General features: G+C 39.8%; 1 protein-coding gene across 2 annotated transcripts in view; it reads right to left on the reverse strand.

The window, feature by feature from the left end:
- The window catches only part of lrrc75bb (leucine rich repeat containing 75Bb), a 28,705-nt gene that overhangs the window by 9,242 nt on the left and 762 nt on the right, over positions 1 to 18,701 (reverse strand). For both annotated transcript variants that reach the window (XM_051413140.1, XM_051413141.1), the window contains exons 2-3: positions 13,402 to 13,530; positions 9,818 to 9,930 (exon numbers count right to left, since the gene is read on the reverse strand). In XM_051413140.1, the coding sequence (XP_051269100.1) occupies positions 9,818 to 9,930; positions 13,402 to 13,530 (242 nt within the window). The remainder of the gene's footprint in view (positions 1 to 9,817; positions 9,931 to 13,401; positions 13,531 to 18,701) is intronic.

Here is an 18,701-nt window from a genome sequence, read left to right on the forward strand (position 1 = left end):
ATATGACTGTCTGGTTTGGTAAAATAAATATATTTAACTGTTCGACCTCATTTCTTTATGCCTGAGTATTAAGTCATTTTTTCAGCACTGTCTGATCACACTGACTTTGCTAGAGCTACTGGAGTTGCAGTTAGATGATTTGGTACCCGTTTGTATTAAGGCAGACTTTAAAAAGTGTTGTAAAGTTGTGTAAGTTGTAATAAAAGCATAATTTATAAATTAAATTCTAATGTTTTATCAGTTAATAATAAGCAAAATACAGAGAGTTATAGGAGAACATTGAAACCACTGTCATGTATCTATGTTAAATATGAAGCTAGTGCCAGCAGGGAGTTAGGTTAGCTTGACATAAAGACTGGAAACAGGAGGGAAAAAGACTGGCTCTGTGGAAAGCTGGAAAAGAATCAAGAGTCATGCTCTTACCGGTTGCAAAACTACCAGTAGACACACAAGAATGTCACTGTGGCTGGCCAAGAAAAAGTGCGTTTCCCAAAATGTGGAACAAAGGAAGAAAAACTTGGATGTTTTATAGATGAGTAAGGCAGCAAGCTAAAAAAAGACAAAGCAAGTTAAAGTTAATGCTAGAGGAGTATATCACCAACCAATCTATGGCCCATATGTTAAAAACTGCATAGGGTATATCTAACAGTACCTCAGCTGAGAGGACAAACTGTAATACAAATTCAAATATATTTCTTGCTGAGCATGCAGGGATACACTTGACTTATTTCAGGGAAATGAAATAAAAGCACTTGAGAAACATTGGATGTGGATGCCGTTCCAGAGACCCGTGGGATTGGTCAGATCAATGTCCGCTTCATCAACGCTTTGGTCTTGACCTGTTTATTCCTCGGATCGATCTAAGCTGTTATGCCTCCAGGCATCTGTACAATACATGCGTGGTAGTCTGGCTCAGCCGTGGGAGAGCCTACGACGTTCTAATGTACAAACTCATCCTTGAAAAGTGAGCAACTGGTAGAAGACTGCTGCTCCCTTATTTCTGTTTTTTTGTCTTTTTCTTTTCTTTAATGTGCCTTCAGGCCTGTGACTGCAGGCTACAATGCTGAAAATTTTTTTCAACTCAGTTTTAGAATCGAATATGTGACTCATGTTTTGGGACAGTTTGGCCTGTGTTAATGATAAATCTTTACAGACACTCTGAGCAAAAATGTAGTTAAATTTGCTTCAATGCGTCTGTCACACTGATACTACGGTTCTGCAAAAAATGTTCTGGGAAACATGAAAGCGCTGATTGCATTCACCATCCAGTGTCCTCCAGTTTCATGAGGATAATGGCACATTTTCTGGGAAGGAAAAAATAGCTCCGAAGCTCATTTGGATTTGGATTAAATTTCAGTGAAACATTTAGCGGATGGGCTGATTAAGGCTTCCGCCATTGTACGTTGTCAAAGGAGCAGCTCTGGGCTGTGCAGTGTTTTGACATCTCAGATCAGTCACATGGTTCTTGGAAACTTTGAATTCGCAGTTTTGGGGAAAGTACTGTTGTAATGTTGATGTCAACAGGGAGTGAACTGACAGCAGTGATGGGAACAGCACATGAGCCCCTAAAAAGAAGAAAATAATGTGAATCTGTCACAAGGAAATACAAATCATTATAAAAATGGGTAAAATCCCCCAAAAGCTCCAACTTACAAAAACAATTAAATAAAACCATTGAAGATGTAGCATCATTACTCTCATTAGTCTTGTGTTCAGGTGTGAAGATGGAGTTTTAATTAGCACAGAAAAGGACAAAGGAGGACTCAGGGGGGCTGGCAAGTGCAGTAAATCTAAGTCAGCTATCAGCTAATCCATCATACAGCTCTCATGGGCTCTTTCAACATGAATGCGGAAAACATGTCACAGCACAAACAGAAGTGACATGTCTTCTCAGTGTGAAACACAACATGTAAAACTGAGAAGGAGGGCAAAGCAAGAGGGAACACATGATATACTGTATACTGCAAAACGAAAATCAAGAAAATGTCTGTTTTGTAAATCTCAGTGTGACATAAGAACAGCCCAACGTGGACGTGACATACTTCAAATAATATGTGACTTCCGACCTAAGATAAAAGCATATTTGTGCTGTGCCAATGATTATAAAATCTCTTGGCACAGAATGTACCATAATGCAAATGTGCATGTAAAATACAAAATGTACTCCACGGGTGAGCTATAAATTCATCCATGATTTGATTCGATGTGACAAACTAGACGCTTAGGAGGAAAGAATACTGCGACAGAACACATAGAAAACAGTTTGCATTACATAACTGTATATCATGGAGGAGTACGCCTGTGTCTGCCATACTATGTCAAGGCACAGTTATGAAATCAGCATTAAAATGCAGGGCTCCAAACACAGACCGAGGGACTCGATCGCGGGGAGTGATCTGTATCAGCCTTAAAGGAACGAGACCCACTGATCATCAGAGGCACAGCAATCCTTGTTTCTGTTATTCTCAAGTAGCAGCAGCCTTATCTCACATTTACACTTAAAATCCAATCAAATGAGAGGTTAACAGAGGTTCAATCCCTGGATAAAAACCAAGGAAGCCTTGAAATGCTGTTATTTAAAGCATCCCAGCTCAAGTTTTCTAATTTCTGTTAGATGAAAAACACCTCCAACCTCATGTTTACTGATCAAAACATTTAATCGTTCTAATTATTTAATTATGGACCCGTGCCCTGAAGATTGGAGCATTGGATACTGAGCATCTCTTCCGCCTCCCCCTCATCCTCCAGGATCTCAGCCTGTACCACGGGAAGCCCTCAATTATTCATGCACGAGGATGGTGGCTGGAGCTTTAAGTCTCTATTAAAAGTGGAGGTCAACTAGAAAGCAGATTGAGCAGACTGAGAACAGCATGCAGTCAAGTTAGATACACCATCTCTGATGGAAATATGACCAGAGAAAGCAAAACCCTTAGTGAACCAGACTGTCTGTGATTGTATGGTCCAAAACACAAATTAAAAGTTTTCATATATTCTTTCCCTGTGTTGTCAGATTTTTTCCAGTGCCTTAGGAGTCAAGATTGTAGCTTCTTCTTCTCATAGTCAGAGGTCAGGCCTGCTGAGTCAGAGCCTATTTGGCCTTCCAGAGCCCACATCAGGGGGTGACCTGGCTCCAGAAATAGGTCATACACTTGTTAAAAGCAGATGACACATGGCTCACTGTACTGTACAGACGCCACATGTACAGTAAATGCATTAGGGAAGAATTATCTAGTTCATTCTTCCAGACACGGCACAGAAGCTGTGTGACAGTGAGCAGGTATAATCAGATTATAGGTGATGGCTTATTATTATTATCGTTGCATCACCTGAAGGTAAGAACATACTGAACTGAAATACCTTAAGCCAGTGGTACAAAGCGAAAATCAGTTATTTAAAAGTTGATACAGTGTGACACATTAATAGGTTAACTTTACACAGTGCCCACGGGTAGGAAAACCCTCCAAGACAAGGGGTTGTTTTGATCCCGTAACCTAACAGTAATATACTAACAGAAATAACACTAACAGTAAGTAAAGATAACCCATTATTGTGTCTGTGCTATATTGAATCAATCCAGTGATCAAAACAGGTCAAAGTAATGTGTGTGTTTACAGATCCAACAACACGCAGAATTAAAGACTAATTATTGCTTTAATGCCAGGTTATATATGTGTGTTGTAAATGTGTTTGTTTTTTATGTTGTCATTGGCCTGGTCCCTCTTTTAAAGGAGATAATGTCTTTCAAGAGACTAAACAAGCATTGAACAAGACTAAGAGTCTACAGCTGTGCTAGCAAATGCTAACCTCAGCATGCTAACATGATCACAATTCCAATGCTACAGTATCATGTTATTTAGCAGGTATTATGTTTCAGTATGTTACCCTGCTAACATTTCCGAATTAGCACAAAACACAAAGTACAGGTTGATGGGACACATTAAAGGAAGAGACATTTCGCTCGGAAGCATCAAGCATCAACTTCATAGTGGCACTAGAGGTGAAGTGAGATACATGGTCTGGGAATAATGAATGTCTGTACAATATTTCATGGCAATCCATCCAATATTGGTTGAAATATTTCAGTCCAAGCCATATGACAGGCGGACCCTGCCACCCATAGAGCCACACACAGTAGCTGCAAATCTCTACCACATGATAATAAACCACATTCTTTTCTCGTAGGTCACGTCAAACAACAGCTTCAACATGTTTGTGTTTCTGGTATGTTGCGAAAGTCAATAAGTGTTGCTTCTATTTAATTTTACTTTGTATTATTATTATAATAACTGTGGATTACATCACCCCCAAGGACTCACAACAGTTTCATCTTCTCCCAGTAAAGTTTGGTTTCATTGTTTATATCTGTATGACATTTCTCTGCTCGCCAAAAGCAACAAAAATATGGTCACATAAACAAGCATTAAAAAGATACATTTTTAAGGGAATTAATATGACGGCTTGTTATGGGTGGAAGCCCCCCAAAAAAGACAAAAAAAGATATTCAGATTGATGTTAATGGACTTACATAGCCTTAACAGATTGGACAGTAGAATACGTTTAAATTCATGGGTCACCAACACATACAATAGTAATGATTGCAAAGGTGGAAGTTGTAGCGCCTTAACAGTATTGCTGTGGCCCTGGAAGGATCATGTAAGGAAGAAGGGCTCAAAATAACAGCGAGGAAGAGAGGTAGAGGGGATTTCTTTAAAGATTAGAGCAAATTAGTCTGAGCAGAGCAGGGAGAAACTGGAGAGAGAATCCCAGTGAGCACTTCTCTGGTGATTAGGCAGTGAAAAGCCGTCGAGGAATCTGGACTAGAAATACAGCCTTGAAATGTAGTTGAAAAAGTGGTCATAAGCATCCAGACTATTACACAGATGTCTAAAAAACTTCCTCTGCTCAACCAAATATAGTTATAGCCAAGACGGCTTTTCACTGGCTAATGCTTTCTAGGGTATGATTCAGTGAGAGGATGACGTGAGGTGCCACTTGAAGAAATGAGTTTTTTAGCCTATGAGCAAAGGGGATTATCTTGTTGAAGTGGGAAGGACATTCCAGCCGTGTTGATAAAGGAGAAAGAGGTGAATTTGCAAGCATCATGATGCAGGTCACAGGTTGGTATGCAGGATTGGCAATGGCCTGTAGGTGTTGGGTTTTGCAGTCTTATACTGCTTGTCAGCATCGTTGAATTTGAACGACTGAACAGCCACAGGAAACCACTGGAGGTAGCAAAGGATGATTTGATGTAGGAAAATTTTGGGAGGCTGACGACAAGCAAGACAGCAAAGTTTTGGACGAGCCACTGGGGCTGAAGTGAATATTTGGAGAGCTGAGCGGGGACTGTGTTTCGATAGTTGAGACAGGAGGGGATTTCAAGAGTAACCATACATACATTTTAGAAGGTGGAAAAACATAGCTGCCTCAGACACCATGGATTAAAGGTAGAAATGTGTGTTCGGAGAGAATGCGAAGCAAATTTTAGACGTGGCGCACTGTATACAAAGTTAACAGAAAGAAACAAATTTGCACTAGGTGGTGCAAAAGATCTATGTAAATTTAAAATTCATGCATATCTATAAATCTGCTTTATAACCATACAGAGACATGAAAACAGAAAGCGACTGCAGCGAATAACAGGCAGAATCATGTTTCTGGTGAGTCAGACAGAAGTTGAGCTCAACAAAAACGTACTGACACACGGTCGGTGCGTACATCCGAAAGCTAGCTCACAGCTGGTGTCTGAACAGTTGGTAGGCTACATTGACTGTCTGGGGGCAAATAAACACAAATGGTCCAGCTGCCAAATCCACATGAGTAACACAAGGCAACAATTCCCTTTCCTTTTCTGTCGGATGATGCAAAAAGTCTGTTGAACCCAATCAAGCGTGAGTATGCTTCCTTTTATTTGATAGGACAGGTGAAGACAGACAAGTACGGGGGCAGAGAGAGAGTGGACGATATGCAGAAAAGGGCCGCAGGTTGGAATCGAACCTGGGCGGATGCAGTAAGGACTCAGCCTACATGAGGTGTGAGCTCTGCCAAGTGAGCTACCGTGGCCTTGCAGTCAGCGGTAAATGTGAAAAGGTGAAAATTGATGTGTGAAGAATGTAAAGTGCATGCAAGAGTTCCAACTCTAACTTAATTTGTCCATGGAAAGTTAGAAAAATGGTTGTGGTGGGTGTTTCAGGCAAAAAGAACGGGTTGACATCACAGCATCTTATAGACACATATATCTATGTATCTTTTCATCCATGTTAAGACTCCATGTAGAGGTCTGGTGAGAAATCAAGCTGCAGAATCAGGTAAAATCTAGAAAACAAGCAAACAGCTCATTTGAGGACCGGTCCATGGCACTTTTGCAGATCCTTCTTTGAGTCAATTTTCTCGTAACAGTGTTGTTGATTATTGTTTGCATGATGAAGATGATAAAGACAAGAAATGAGAAAAATGTTATTTTCAAATTTAAAAACATGAGGTCAAGTGTTTTTTCTTCTTTGAGAATCTTGTTGTTGTTTGATGTGTTTTCGACCATTTTCACGATGTTGAAAGTTACCAGATGTTGTTATTGAAGTGAGATCAGCAGAGCAGTGACCCTTTTGGTTTCTTGTCATCTGGAGTAACTGTTTGTTTTTTTACTAAACTCTAATACTGATTCAACGATATGTATGCAGACTGCTTGTATTTTTTTGGATAAGTGAACATGTAAATGCCATGCCAAATAAACAAACTGTTTAATGTACTGTTTATTACAACAGCCCAGTGACCAATAACTATAACACTTTGTATAATAAATAAAAGCAATGAAATGACTGTTTGACAGCCTTCTCAGCGTGTGCTGTGGGAGGAAAGGCACTTTAACAGTGTGAGGTCTGGGTCAGATATCACGACTCGCCCACAGCTGATTACACCTGCCCAAACAGATGTTATAGCCACGACTCTTTTTAGTCTCATCATCGGTCGGCACGACCTGCACGTCTGAGTATTAGCAGTTAAAAAAATAAATCCTTTCAGTTATTCTGCTGACTAGTATATTCTGTGCTGACTCAAATAAGAAAAAAAAAGGCAAATACTTGGAATGTCTTCACTCTACAAAGCTTAACACTGAATACAAGAATTCAGTCATCTTCTTGAAGCACAGTCATTTCTTTAAATGTACTGAAGATGTCTGCAATAGCTGCTGTAAGAGCCTCTCACCAATTATTGCCTCGCAGTAAAGACAAGCAGTGATATAGCATCGGCAATCGGAGTCCAATCTCTTCAAAATGTGCTGGAAGGGCAATTTTAGTGTAATAAAAAAATATGAGGTTGATTAATCTGAAATTCAATACCAATTACAATAACATTAAAAAATCCTCTGGGGACTCAGCAACACTGTGCTTCTCTGAAACCTGGCACATGCAGCTGCAGAGAAAAATATGAAATTGCCTTGATAATATATTAAGTGTGACACACTTGCTTTGCAGTTACAGTGTTATAAAAGCAACGCAGGCTGGAGTAATAAAGCTTGAATCATGACTTATGCGTTATCTGTGGAAGATTTGTAACCAATCGCATATATTTCATTTTTAAACAATGCAATCTGAGCCACGGTGGGAGAGCCGGCTCCAGCAAATTTCTAGAGTGATCAAATAGACTTTTCAATATCACTTGAAGAAAATAAGAATGTACGAATGCAATATAGGTTATGTGATAGCTAATGCTTTTTCATTCCTAAATATGGAGAGATCAAATTCACGATCGATTCGAAGCGAGGCTGGAGAAAAGAGGGAAATACATTACTTCTAATCGGCAACCTTGCAGTGATGCTGCCTCCCCCCTTTTTCCTCTCTGTCTGACAGAGCGTTTCCCCAGAGCCTCAGCTCAAACTGCAGAACCGTTCTGTGTGGCAACTGTTGAACAAAATGGACTCTCACAAGGAGGAGGGAAAAATCCCACAGGAAAAGAGAGAGAAAGGGGAAAAAAATCAATGCAAGGAAGGGATTTTAAAATAGGAAGAAGCCGAGGGTCTGGGAAGAAAAAAAAAGGAAAACAGGAGAGAAGAAAAGTGAGGAAAGAGGAGACACACTGAGAGGAAGAGGGAAATAAAGAAAGGGAGGATTGAGGTAGAATGAAACAATCAATAACAGAAAAGCATTTGAAAGCACTGTGCCCTAATACTGCTTTTGATCCAAAGACATTCATGTATGCATGTGAATGTCATATTCACAGAAAAAAGAAACAGTCTGTTTTGAGCCCCACAGTAAGTGTTGCTGTCTGGATGGTTGCAGTGGAGGCTGCGAGAGAGACTGAGCTAATGAGCACACTGGGAGAATCTGCCTTGTTGTTCTGTTGAGTGTTATTTCGAAGATATTGCAACCGAGAGACTGGGGCGGGAAGTTAACTCAAGCTGTCAAAAAATCTTTCAATCTGGGTTAATTGCTCAGGGAGAGGGAGCCTCATGATCATCATAAGAGATGTTTTTTTTTTAATAACATCTCCACAAATGTAACTGTTACTTAATTTGAGCTGGAACGTATTTTCATTTGTTTACACGGCATTTCCACAGTTGCTGAATCCGTCTGCTCTGTTGCTCTTTGTTTTTCGCTCAAGCTGACCTCTGATTACCTGCAGTTCGGTCTGTCCGAGTTCAAATCTGTTGAGTCATGCACCTTATCTTAGTTCCTTACTAGTTTCTTGTTTCAGTCGCCTCCAGATCCATTCTTGGATTCTTGTTTTGTAGTATGCATTAATGCTGTAAGATAATGTAGAAAATCACTCTCGGTTGTTAGAATCTTCACATCGCACTCATCTCGGGTGGTGTTTAAGCTGGTGTGTGGCTGTTTGTGTCACAATAGTATCAGGCGGGAAACAGTTTCTACCATTGAGAGTCTGAATATGGACAGATAATACTATGAATCTATCAAATAGCACATCCATAATGCATCACAAATTAATTCCACGTTTAACACCCTCGGAGGTGTAGCTGAATTTTGTTGAGACCAGTAATTTGTCTCATCCTGGTATTTCCAGGGAATTCTCACAGAAATCAGCTTTTATTTTCCAGGAAAAATATCTGCTGAATATCATATGCACTAAAACATAGATGTCCTCCCCAGATTTCATTAATACTTCCATGTAACTATCATAGATACAGTCCGACCTTAAATGAATGTTATTATAGTGATATAACTGGCTCAACTTTCCATCTGGAGGAGTTTCTTCCAATTATATTTCAAGCTACAAAAATGCATTTTGCAGTTCACCTGTGTGGTAAAATATGTTTTCAATCAACAAATTTGAGTGAAAAAACTATAAAATAAGCTATGTGTAACTTATATGGAGACCTCCGACTCAAATCAGAGGAGTGGGGTTGATTGCTGACTCAACAGGTGGAACATTTACTACTGTCCATGAACAACCCTATTGTTCGTCCACTGAAATGGCTGCATGTAATGAATATTCAGCACTATAAAGATGGCCAGACTCTACAAATAACTGATGATCTGCAGTAAAACAGTGGATCAACTATTCTCTGTATGTTGTTTTCCACCTGGTAGTGTGTGTGTGTGTGTGTGTGTGTGTGTGTGTGTGCAATGTTTTTAAAATAATGGTGTGAAATCTCATATATAGTGATATAATCCCAGGAGGTAACAATTTGAACCTTTAACCCTAATTAACACACAGATGTAACCTTGAGAGAACATCCTTCCAGAAACTGGCGGGGGGCTTCACCCAAACTTCCTTTTATATAGTTTAGGTTGTGTTTTCTGTTGCAGACTGTTCATCTTCAGGCTGATGGCACAGTGTCAGGCAGCAGCAGAGAGGACACACTCACCAGGCCTGAGACTTCCTTCTGGGCACGCTCTGTCTCTTCCACTTGGAGTGAGGGGTCAGGTGGTAAATCAGCTGGCGGCAGATCTTGTTGGTGGACTTGAACGAGTCGGTCTCCTACAACACACACAAAGGACGAGTGATGGACAACAAGTATAAATCTAGTTCATGTGACAAATCAGAAACAAACAGTAGCTGTTCATGAATAAATGCAGCTAAACTGTCACAGAATCACTGGGGACAAAACAAGGCAAAAACTGTACATTTTCAATATGACAAAGTAGAAAAGGAGCTGTTTTTTTTCTTCAAAAGTGTAGATATCTACAAAGTAATGTATAATGCTGGATGCCTGATCTTGCTTTCTTTTGATTCAGATCTACTGATTTTCCACAGTCACAAACTGTTTTTTCTTGTCCTTTGAATAAAGCTGCTTCAAACATTTTCTGCATGGAAACAATTTTATTTCGCCTCGTCCTTGCTCCATGTGCACCCCACCCCCTCTCTCCTTTGCCATCCCCTTTCTCTCCTCCTCCTGAATGGGTTGTGCTGAGCAGGGTAAATCTAATTAATGGTACAACACGACAACAAGAAAGAGGCAATGTGGCGAGAGAGAAAAAAACACAAGGGCAATTTACCTTAAGGCGATTAACCATTCTTGCTGCCACTTCCTTTCTTGGGCGACAAACAAACATGCCTCGTACTTCAAAACATTCAGTGCTGCTGTTTCAGTCACTTGGATGACTGAACATGATGTTACAGCAGCACATACTGATTTGCATTATGAAAGTATTCTTAGAAAATGTGAGTCTGTGGTCTGGAAGAATCAACAAAGTCAATAAATATGCAGTACTGTAACTCTGTAAGCACTGCGAGACATTAATCACAGGTCTGAAAACCTGATACATCACAATATAACATACATTAAATTAATTGTCTGAAACTGATGACCACAAGCTTCAAAACATTCACAAATTATGTATCTTTTAACCCTCAATGTGTCCTTGAATATACAATCTAAATACATCTCAGTGTGGTGGAACATACAGGCCATAGAAGCAGCTGCCAGGCCTTAAATCCAGCACACTGCCTCTCTACATCCTCGTCACGTCTGACACAGTATCCTGCCACGGGTTGCCAACCAGTCAGGAGAACATTGCTGTCAGCTCCTCACTTTCCCTCCCTTCCTCCTGGGCTTTCCTCGGCAAAATAAACAGTGATAAGATTAGAGTTTCTTACAGGTGATTATTATCTGGAGTAAAAACTAGACCACAGTGACTTTATCTTAAGGCAAGCCATCTCTTCCTATAGGAGATAACTGCAGACTTTAGATAACTGTAATGGCTGCAGGGTCTGTGTTCTACAGCCACTCTGAGCGGCTTCGGTAGTGTCTTCACCCTCATACCCGAGTTTGAAGTGTAATTTGAATTTTAATACCTCTGATTTGTATGCCATGCTACAAGTGAATGAGTTGACACCCAGTCTGGATAAATCCTGATTTATATCTTAAGGGACCAGTGCTTTATTTTATTAGTCATATGAATCTGAACTTAATTCATATGTGTAATTAATGCGTTTGTCTTAATGGTGGAAAGTCATCATTTTGTGCATTCAGTTCATCCACTGAAAAAGTGGAAAAAGTGCTGTGTTTACAAATATTAACAAACTTTTTACAGCATCAACAATGAGTTATAATTTATATTCAGTTGCATATCTTTAGTCTGGTCTCCTGTCAATCAGTTTGAGAGAGACAGCAGATTATAATCCTTTGTTTTAAATTATGCTGTATGTGGTATATGACTGTACCTTCAGGGGCTGTACAAAAATTACTGGGGTGGTGAGTAGGGCTGAGCTGTGTGTTTCACTTTGTAAAAAGAGTTTTTCTTTACAGCAACTATTGCATCACGCTCCCCACGTGCCGAAACAACAAGACCTCCAAATTACAACAAAATACGTTGTTTGTCCAAGCCCTCTAGAAAACATTTTCTAACCTGACACCTCAAGCGGCTGGTCCAAAATCGTAACAATGAAGAATACATCTATTTTATGATGTGATGACTCCATCATTATGGTTTAGTTAGATTTAGGCACCAAATGGCTTCAGGATTTTGGTCAAAATGAATACTTTATTAAAGCTGGTTAAGGTTTTGGAACAATCATACTTAAAAAAATTAACAATGATGACTTTCTTCTTTGCTCCCATCATTATTACTGCAGTAATATAGTTAGCAAAGGAAGGCTGAAATAAGATAAGAATTTAGGGTTAAAACATTTTCATACATTCTCTGTTTCCCTTTCCCTGTGTAATCATTTTCATACGGTCCCTTACAAACAGTGAGAGGTCTTTGCAGCCTTGGACACAACATACTTCACAGCAGTCAGTGGACTCCAGCAGCACCAGCTTCTCCAGTTTGATCTCACTGGCCACCTGCCACCTGTCAGAGCTCTCGGAGTGCTCTCATTGTTAGTGCCAAAGCCATGCTGCACCACAAGCCTCTGTGCCATTGACCGTGGCCAACGGCCCTGTTGACCTCAGCATGGTGACCACTGAGCACCTGCCCACGGTTTCCAGCATAAGGCAACTAAGGCAGACAGTCTCATACACCTGCAGAGTCTGGAGAACAGCTACTAACTGTTTGCCATTGTGCTGAAAGAGCACAGGAGCAGCAGGGAGGACAGACCACATAGTGCCAGTGCAGTCAAATCCTGACCCAGTGCCTCCCCTTGGCCCTACTATTCATCCCTGACCTCAACCCACTCTAGAGTATGCAGGCGTCCCCTTTGCAGCTGAGGACTGATGGGCAGCTGTCATTTAATCCTCAAGATTGTCCTCCTAGAATGTGCTGTTATGATTTAAAATGATAATGCAAACATTTTTAAATCTTTATCTAATTAAGTTTATCCCATTGTTTTTGTTGTTGCTGCTACTGGTGACGTAAGTGAGTAAATCCCATTCCCTTGCGTGCACTTTTTTCAAGGAATAGTTGCAAGCAGTAGTCTTAGTGGTAGAATTGGTCCATTCGTAAGCAAACAAGATAAAACATGTTAATCAGTGAGCTTTAGAGGTGCCAATAGGTGGTACCGTTGGACAGAGTCAAGCCAGCTGTTTCCCTCTGTGTCCAGTCTTTGAGTTAAGCTAAGATAATCGGCTGCTGAAAGTAGGTTTATATTGATCATACACACATGAGACTAGTGTCTTCTTTTGTATGGAGCCGACCCCTGTTCCCCTTCAAAACACGATTCAGTCACTGAGCCTGTGAAAAGTATGCAGGATACCAAGATAATAAAAGTTAAAACGTTACCTTATGTTGAGGAGACACCAAGATGTCCATAGTGGTGCATTATGCTAATAGATAACACTTAAAATATAATTTCCGAGGCTTCCTAGCTTCTGCATTTGCTATAACACAAACTGACTGACTGTTCATTGTTATCACAGTAGCATGACAACAAATATGACACATTCACTTAGGCATGGCTAATAAATGCAGACATGTTGCAGCTTGCCTCTCTAGTTCATGCCCTGTTAATTAATGTTACGTCTTGAACAAAGAGCTGCTTTTATAATTCATGAATGTAACAGTTTCATACCCTTTTTGGACACTGCAGGTCCCGGGCGAGACTGAGCAGCAGCTCGTGGGAAATGGGGTCCACCAGGTTGAGGAAAGCTGCGTTCTTGTACAAAATGTCATTGAGAGACGTTCCCTGGAGTCCCAAATCCTGAGAGGGAAGGAAAAGAGAGGAAAATGAACTCGCACAGTGACCAAGAAATTCATAAATTAATGTTCAACAGCCATGTCTGAGCCATGATTAATTTAATATTCAAGTGACATTTTATGGATAGTTAAATGAAAATAGATTTTCAATGTTTATAAGCTTTGTTCATCATTCCCTTTCATCTTGGCCTCTTATCACACTACGGGCTGATAAGGTTTTGCCATCAGAGTCGTGTGTTAACACCCAGCTCAGCTGATAAGGGGTGGGGATGGTGTCTGTGTGCATATATATGTGTGTGTGTGTGTGTGTGTGTGTGTGTGTGTGTGTGTGTGTGTGAGGGGTGTTGGAAGTACAGTTTAAGTAAGCCAAGATAAAAGTGGTGTGGTCTTTTTTAAAAATATTACAGTTCACTCTCGAGTGAAGAGAAAAAGACTCCCTCCGGTTCCTCATTTGCAGGTTTCAGTTGTAGTTTTTCCCGCAGGATTTTCTATCATTTTCACTAAACACAACTCTAAACCATGTAAGGAAAACACTTTTTGATTCCAGTTAAATGCACTTCTTTCTTTCTACTTACTTCCATTTCTAATCTTTAGAATTCCTAAGTAGAATATTGTGTTTATGTGCAGAGCAGTTCAATAAAAACAGGAACCAGTACACATGCCCAGGGGTGGATGATATTTGAATCATCTTCAGGCTGTTTCTATTGCAGTGACAATGTAAATATATTGAAGCTGCATCTTCAGGTAATACTTCTAGTGCTGACGTGTCATTAGCAGCCGGTGTTTGAGACGTAACATCTTCAGACACATCAAATAGTCTCTGCAGCATGTGGCATCCACTGCCTTTTCAAGGAAGATGACAACACACAAACAAGAAAAAAACAAACAACAAACAGCAGGAAAGACACGGAACTGAGCAGATGAAACAAAATGATGAAAGGTTGGGAGTAAGAGGAAAGAGAGTCAAAGGAAATCTCTTCTTTTAAGGCATAAAGCTACATTTTTCTCCTAATCCATAAGACCTCATATATATACATTAGCAACATACCTGCTGCTACTGTATGAAAAGAACAAAACAAACATGTTTCAGGGGACCTGCATCCTCAGTGTGTTTTATATTATGTAAAACTGCATAACTAGAGCTTGTGGAGCTGAAGAGTAAATACTGTCAGCTGTATATGAACTGAGAAGCTTTTCAAATAGCAGGCTTGAGGTTGAAGCTGTATAAAACATGCTCTATATGCTCTGACAGCCGTAACACTTAGGGGCACAGTGAAAGCAAAGAGGAAAACTCCCATCAGCATTTTCTCCTCCTCCAGCTTTTGGGTTGATTTATTACAGCGGAGCTCTGTGGGATTCCCTGACAGTGGACTATCCTCCAGGCCAGCTCCCCCTTCAATAAACCTCATTTAGAGCAGACTGAGGATACCATACGTGTCCATAAATAGAAGCACAGAGGAATTTTTTAGATTGTTTAATGATGATAATGTTTGCGTTAAGCAGCTGAAGCATAAGATATGACTGCTTTTGTGCAGCTTTCTGGGGGATTCACGTCTGAAATGAAAAAAAAAAAAAACACACAGAGATCTGATCCTGTGGATTAATTTGACTGAATCCTAATCATAAAAGCATGAAATGTTTTCCTATTTGTCACTGACAGGATGCCCATGTACATGCCTGCGTGCCTTCAGAACCCACTACAAATGTCCTTGTGAAAGCTGCATATCTAATCTGACGTCTGCCTCGTCACAAAAAGTCTGAATAAAGCGATGAGCTCCAAATCGCAGAACATCATCCCACACATGCAGTTCATTAGAATCCAATTAAATATATTGCACACTGTGACAAATCCAGTCCCACAGTTTTCCATTTCGGGGTAAGAAACATGTGACAGCTGTCAGGTGACGGACCTTCTAACTGCAGTTTTGTTTACTTACTTTTAAGGATTAAATGTTCTTTACTGGACTGATAAAAGGCTGTGACCTTTTATGTAATCGTATCAAAATCCAAGGTGTAAAATGGAAACTGCATGGTTGTCATGTGAAAAAGTATACTGAAAAGTGTTTTTTACTCCGAAGACATAAATGCTTGGCCAGCAGCAACAATGCTTCAGCAACAAGGACAAGGTCAATATGTCAACTTAGTCATATGTGACAGGACATATGATGAACAGTTTCTTCTGGGGCACTCTAAAGGGCATTTTACTTACATTATTACTACAGTCAAATCTGTCCTTCAAATCAAAAATTGTACTTTAAGTCTCCAAAGTTCACTATTTGACTTACAATAAACACTAACATGAACTTCCAACATATTTTTCTGATATTTATGCTGTACAGGCCACATGAACAAAGTGCCAGAAGCTCATCTTATTTAATTAAATAGTTTGACATTTTGGGTAATATGTTAATTTGCTTTCTTGCTGAACGTTAGATGAGAAGATTATTATTATCATTATTTATGAAGCATCCAGTAGAAGCTTAGCTTAGCATAAAGACTGGAAACAGGGGAAAATTGCTAATCTGGCTGTGTCCAAGGGTAATAAAGTCCACCACCCAGCAGCTCACAAATTAACACATTCATTTCCCTTTTGTTCAACCTGTAAAAACAACTTCCTGTGTCATGTTGCCACTGTGAGAGCTCACTGTGTCCGACCAAGAAAATGTCCGGCATGGGACCCAAGTAAAGCCACAATTTAACTTACTTACACGTTTGGTTTTGTATAGATTAAAGTGACAATATATAACATAAAGGTGCTGGTAGGTGGATTTTAATCTTTTAAACAGAGCCAGGCTAGCTGTTTCCAGGGTGATGGCTGTAGCTTCATTTTTACCTTTAAGGCATGAAAGTGGTGTCAATCCTTTTTTTTAAACTCTTGACAAGAAAGCAAATAAGTGTCAAACTACTCCATTAATGTGGATGTGTGTCAAACTTGTATTTTATTCACTCATTTTTTGCCTTTATTTGACAGCATACAGAGAGTGAGGGTGAGGATAGATTTTAACCGGGGACATTAGCAGAGAAGTTATTTTCCTACGCATTCATATAACATCACATAAAAAAAATTTGGATGGATAATATGATCACATAAGCACCAATATCTGATAAGCAGTTTTGTATTGAGTTATTTAAAGTTGAATAAAATAAACAAATAAAATATGTGTGCTGTGGCAGCTAACCTTAGACTTCACAAAGGTCTTCATATGCTACAGAGAACACCTTAATTAGTGTCTTCTCCATCGCTGCACATTGGTTACTCAGTGTGCACTCTGTAGAGCGTAATTGATATGAGTATTTGCTGATTCTTTGTATACTAATGAATATCTAGAAGATCCCAACCTAATTAACTTAATGGCCCAGAAGGCAGATCTGCGATGGAGATAGAGTGGGGGCAGTGTTATTGGTTCCTCCTTGTAATGACTTCCTCAATGTGAAAGAAACATGTTCCAGCATCCATCATCTCAAGGTGATTATCTCCAGATCCATCCGTCTCTGAGAGGAAAAGCTGCTCTGCTGCTGGAGAACAACAACAGGAGATCTACTGTACTGCCAGTTTTGTTTTCAGTGTTGAAGTATTGTTAGTCAGACACTTGGCTTCAGCCCCAACAACATACAACAGTAGCTGCACTCTGGCATCACCTCAGTGAGAGATGGAGAGAGTATTCGTGCTTCGTGAGCAGTTTAAATGCCGAGCTACGGAGAAAGCTGCCCCTGCTCAGGACCAACAGATGTACAAGTTGATCTTTTTTTTTTCTTATAAGATATGACTGGCTGCAGGACTGCTTTAATAAACAGGGACATACACATTAAAGGAAGCTATGCATGAGTCATATCCCTCCTGCTTCACAAATAAGAAGCTTTACAGTGAAGTTTGAATTCACCACACACCTATCCTCAGTTAATGGTTTCTGTGCGGAGTAGAAGAGATGCCTACAAATCTGTCTACAGTTCAGACACCCATAGCTTCTCCTCAGCCTTTTTTCCTGCTTTAATATGCACACATCTGTATAATTTATTCTACGGCACCATACAGATGGGCAGGGAGTCTTCCTGACAGGGGGCCCCTCTTGATCAGAACTGCTTTTGTCTGAACTTCAGAACTGTTCTCCTTTGATCAACGTACAGCTACCAGAAGGCTGTGGAAAGCTCAAGCTGAGCTATTTTTTCCTTCTCTTTAGTTTAGATAGATGTTCAGAAAGTGAGGATTAGACCTGGAATGTGCAACAGATAAGAGTTAAAAGCAGGAAATAAACAGACCTTCCCTATAGTTGGGAGCTGTGAAGCTGATGACAAAAAAAAGCGTTTACACAATGCTGCGCAAAAGGGACGGATTAGAGCTATTTAACAATACCACATCTGAGCAATAACTGGGTTTGTATGAACGGCTTTTTCTTATGTGGAGTTGTATATTTAACATTCTCTCGTATGTATATTTCAAACCTCCTTCTCACAGGAAAAAGTAAACAATGGCAGAAAAAGAGAAGCCATTCGTTTACGTTATTAAGATTTTCTTTTGTGGTGTTAACCCTAAAAAACATATATAATTTGTTAGAATAAAAGATGTTACATATCAAAGGGCTAACATATAATATACTCAGTGTTCTGTGTTGTTTGGAGCTGATTGTATATTCAGAACATGAACTAGCTGGCTTCATAGCCATTCCCTTTCAGACAAAACAGGTGGTTGATTCAGACCAGCGTCTCACCCAATGAGACATCAACCTCATTATAAGGGCTGCTTTTTTCCTCAGCAATAATAACAGAAGGCGACAGAGTGCAGCGCCATGCCCTTTATGTCAGCCAGGCTTTCCTTACTGTGAAACATTTGTGAGAAGTTGCAAAAACTAGATGATTATAAGACTTTAACTTTTAAAAAATGATTAACACGCTGACATCTGCTGATACAAGTGCTCCATGAAAAGTGGGATTTCCTCCAATGAACGCAATCAATAGAAATCATTTAGTGAATGTTCTTTTAGTTGTATGGCCAATACCTGTGTAAACATACATAAACACCACATACACTATCCTACATTTACATGCGTTTATACAAATGAGGACACAATTACTGAATAAACTGCTGTTGTATTATTTATAATGTCAAGCATCTGCAGACTTAGATTAACACAAACTTGCAGTTTCTCAGTAAAAATAATAATCTATATATGACTTTAG

The sequence above is a fragment of the Dicentrarchus labrax genome, unplaced genomic scaffold (assembly GCF_905237075.1).
Source record: "Dicentrarchus labrax unplaced genomic scaffold, dlabrax2021, whole genome shotgun sequence".
In the NCBI taxonomy this organism is placed as follows: domain Eukaryota; kingdom Metazoa; phylum Chordata; class Actinopteri; family Moronidae; genus Dicentrarchus; species Dicentrarchus labrax.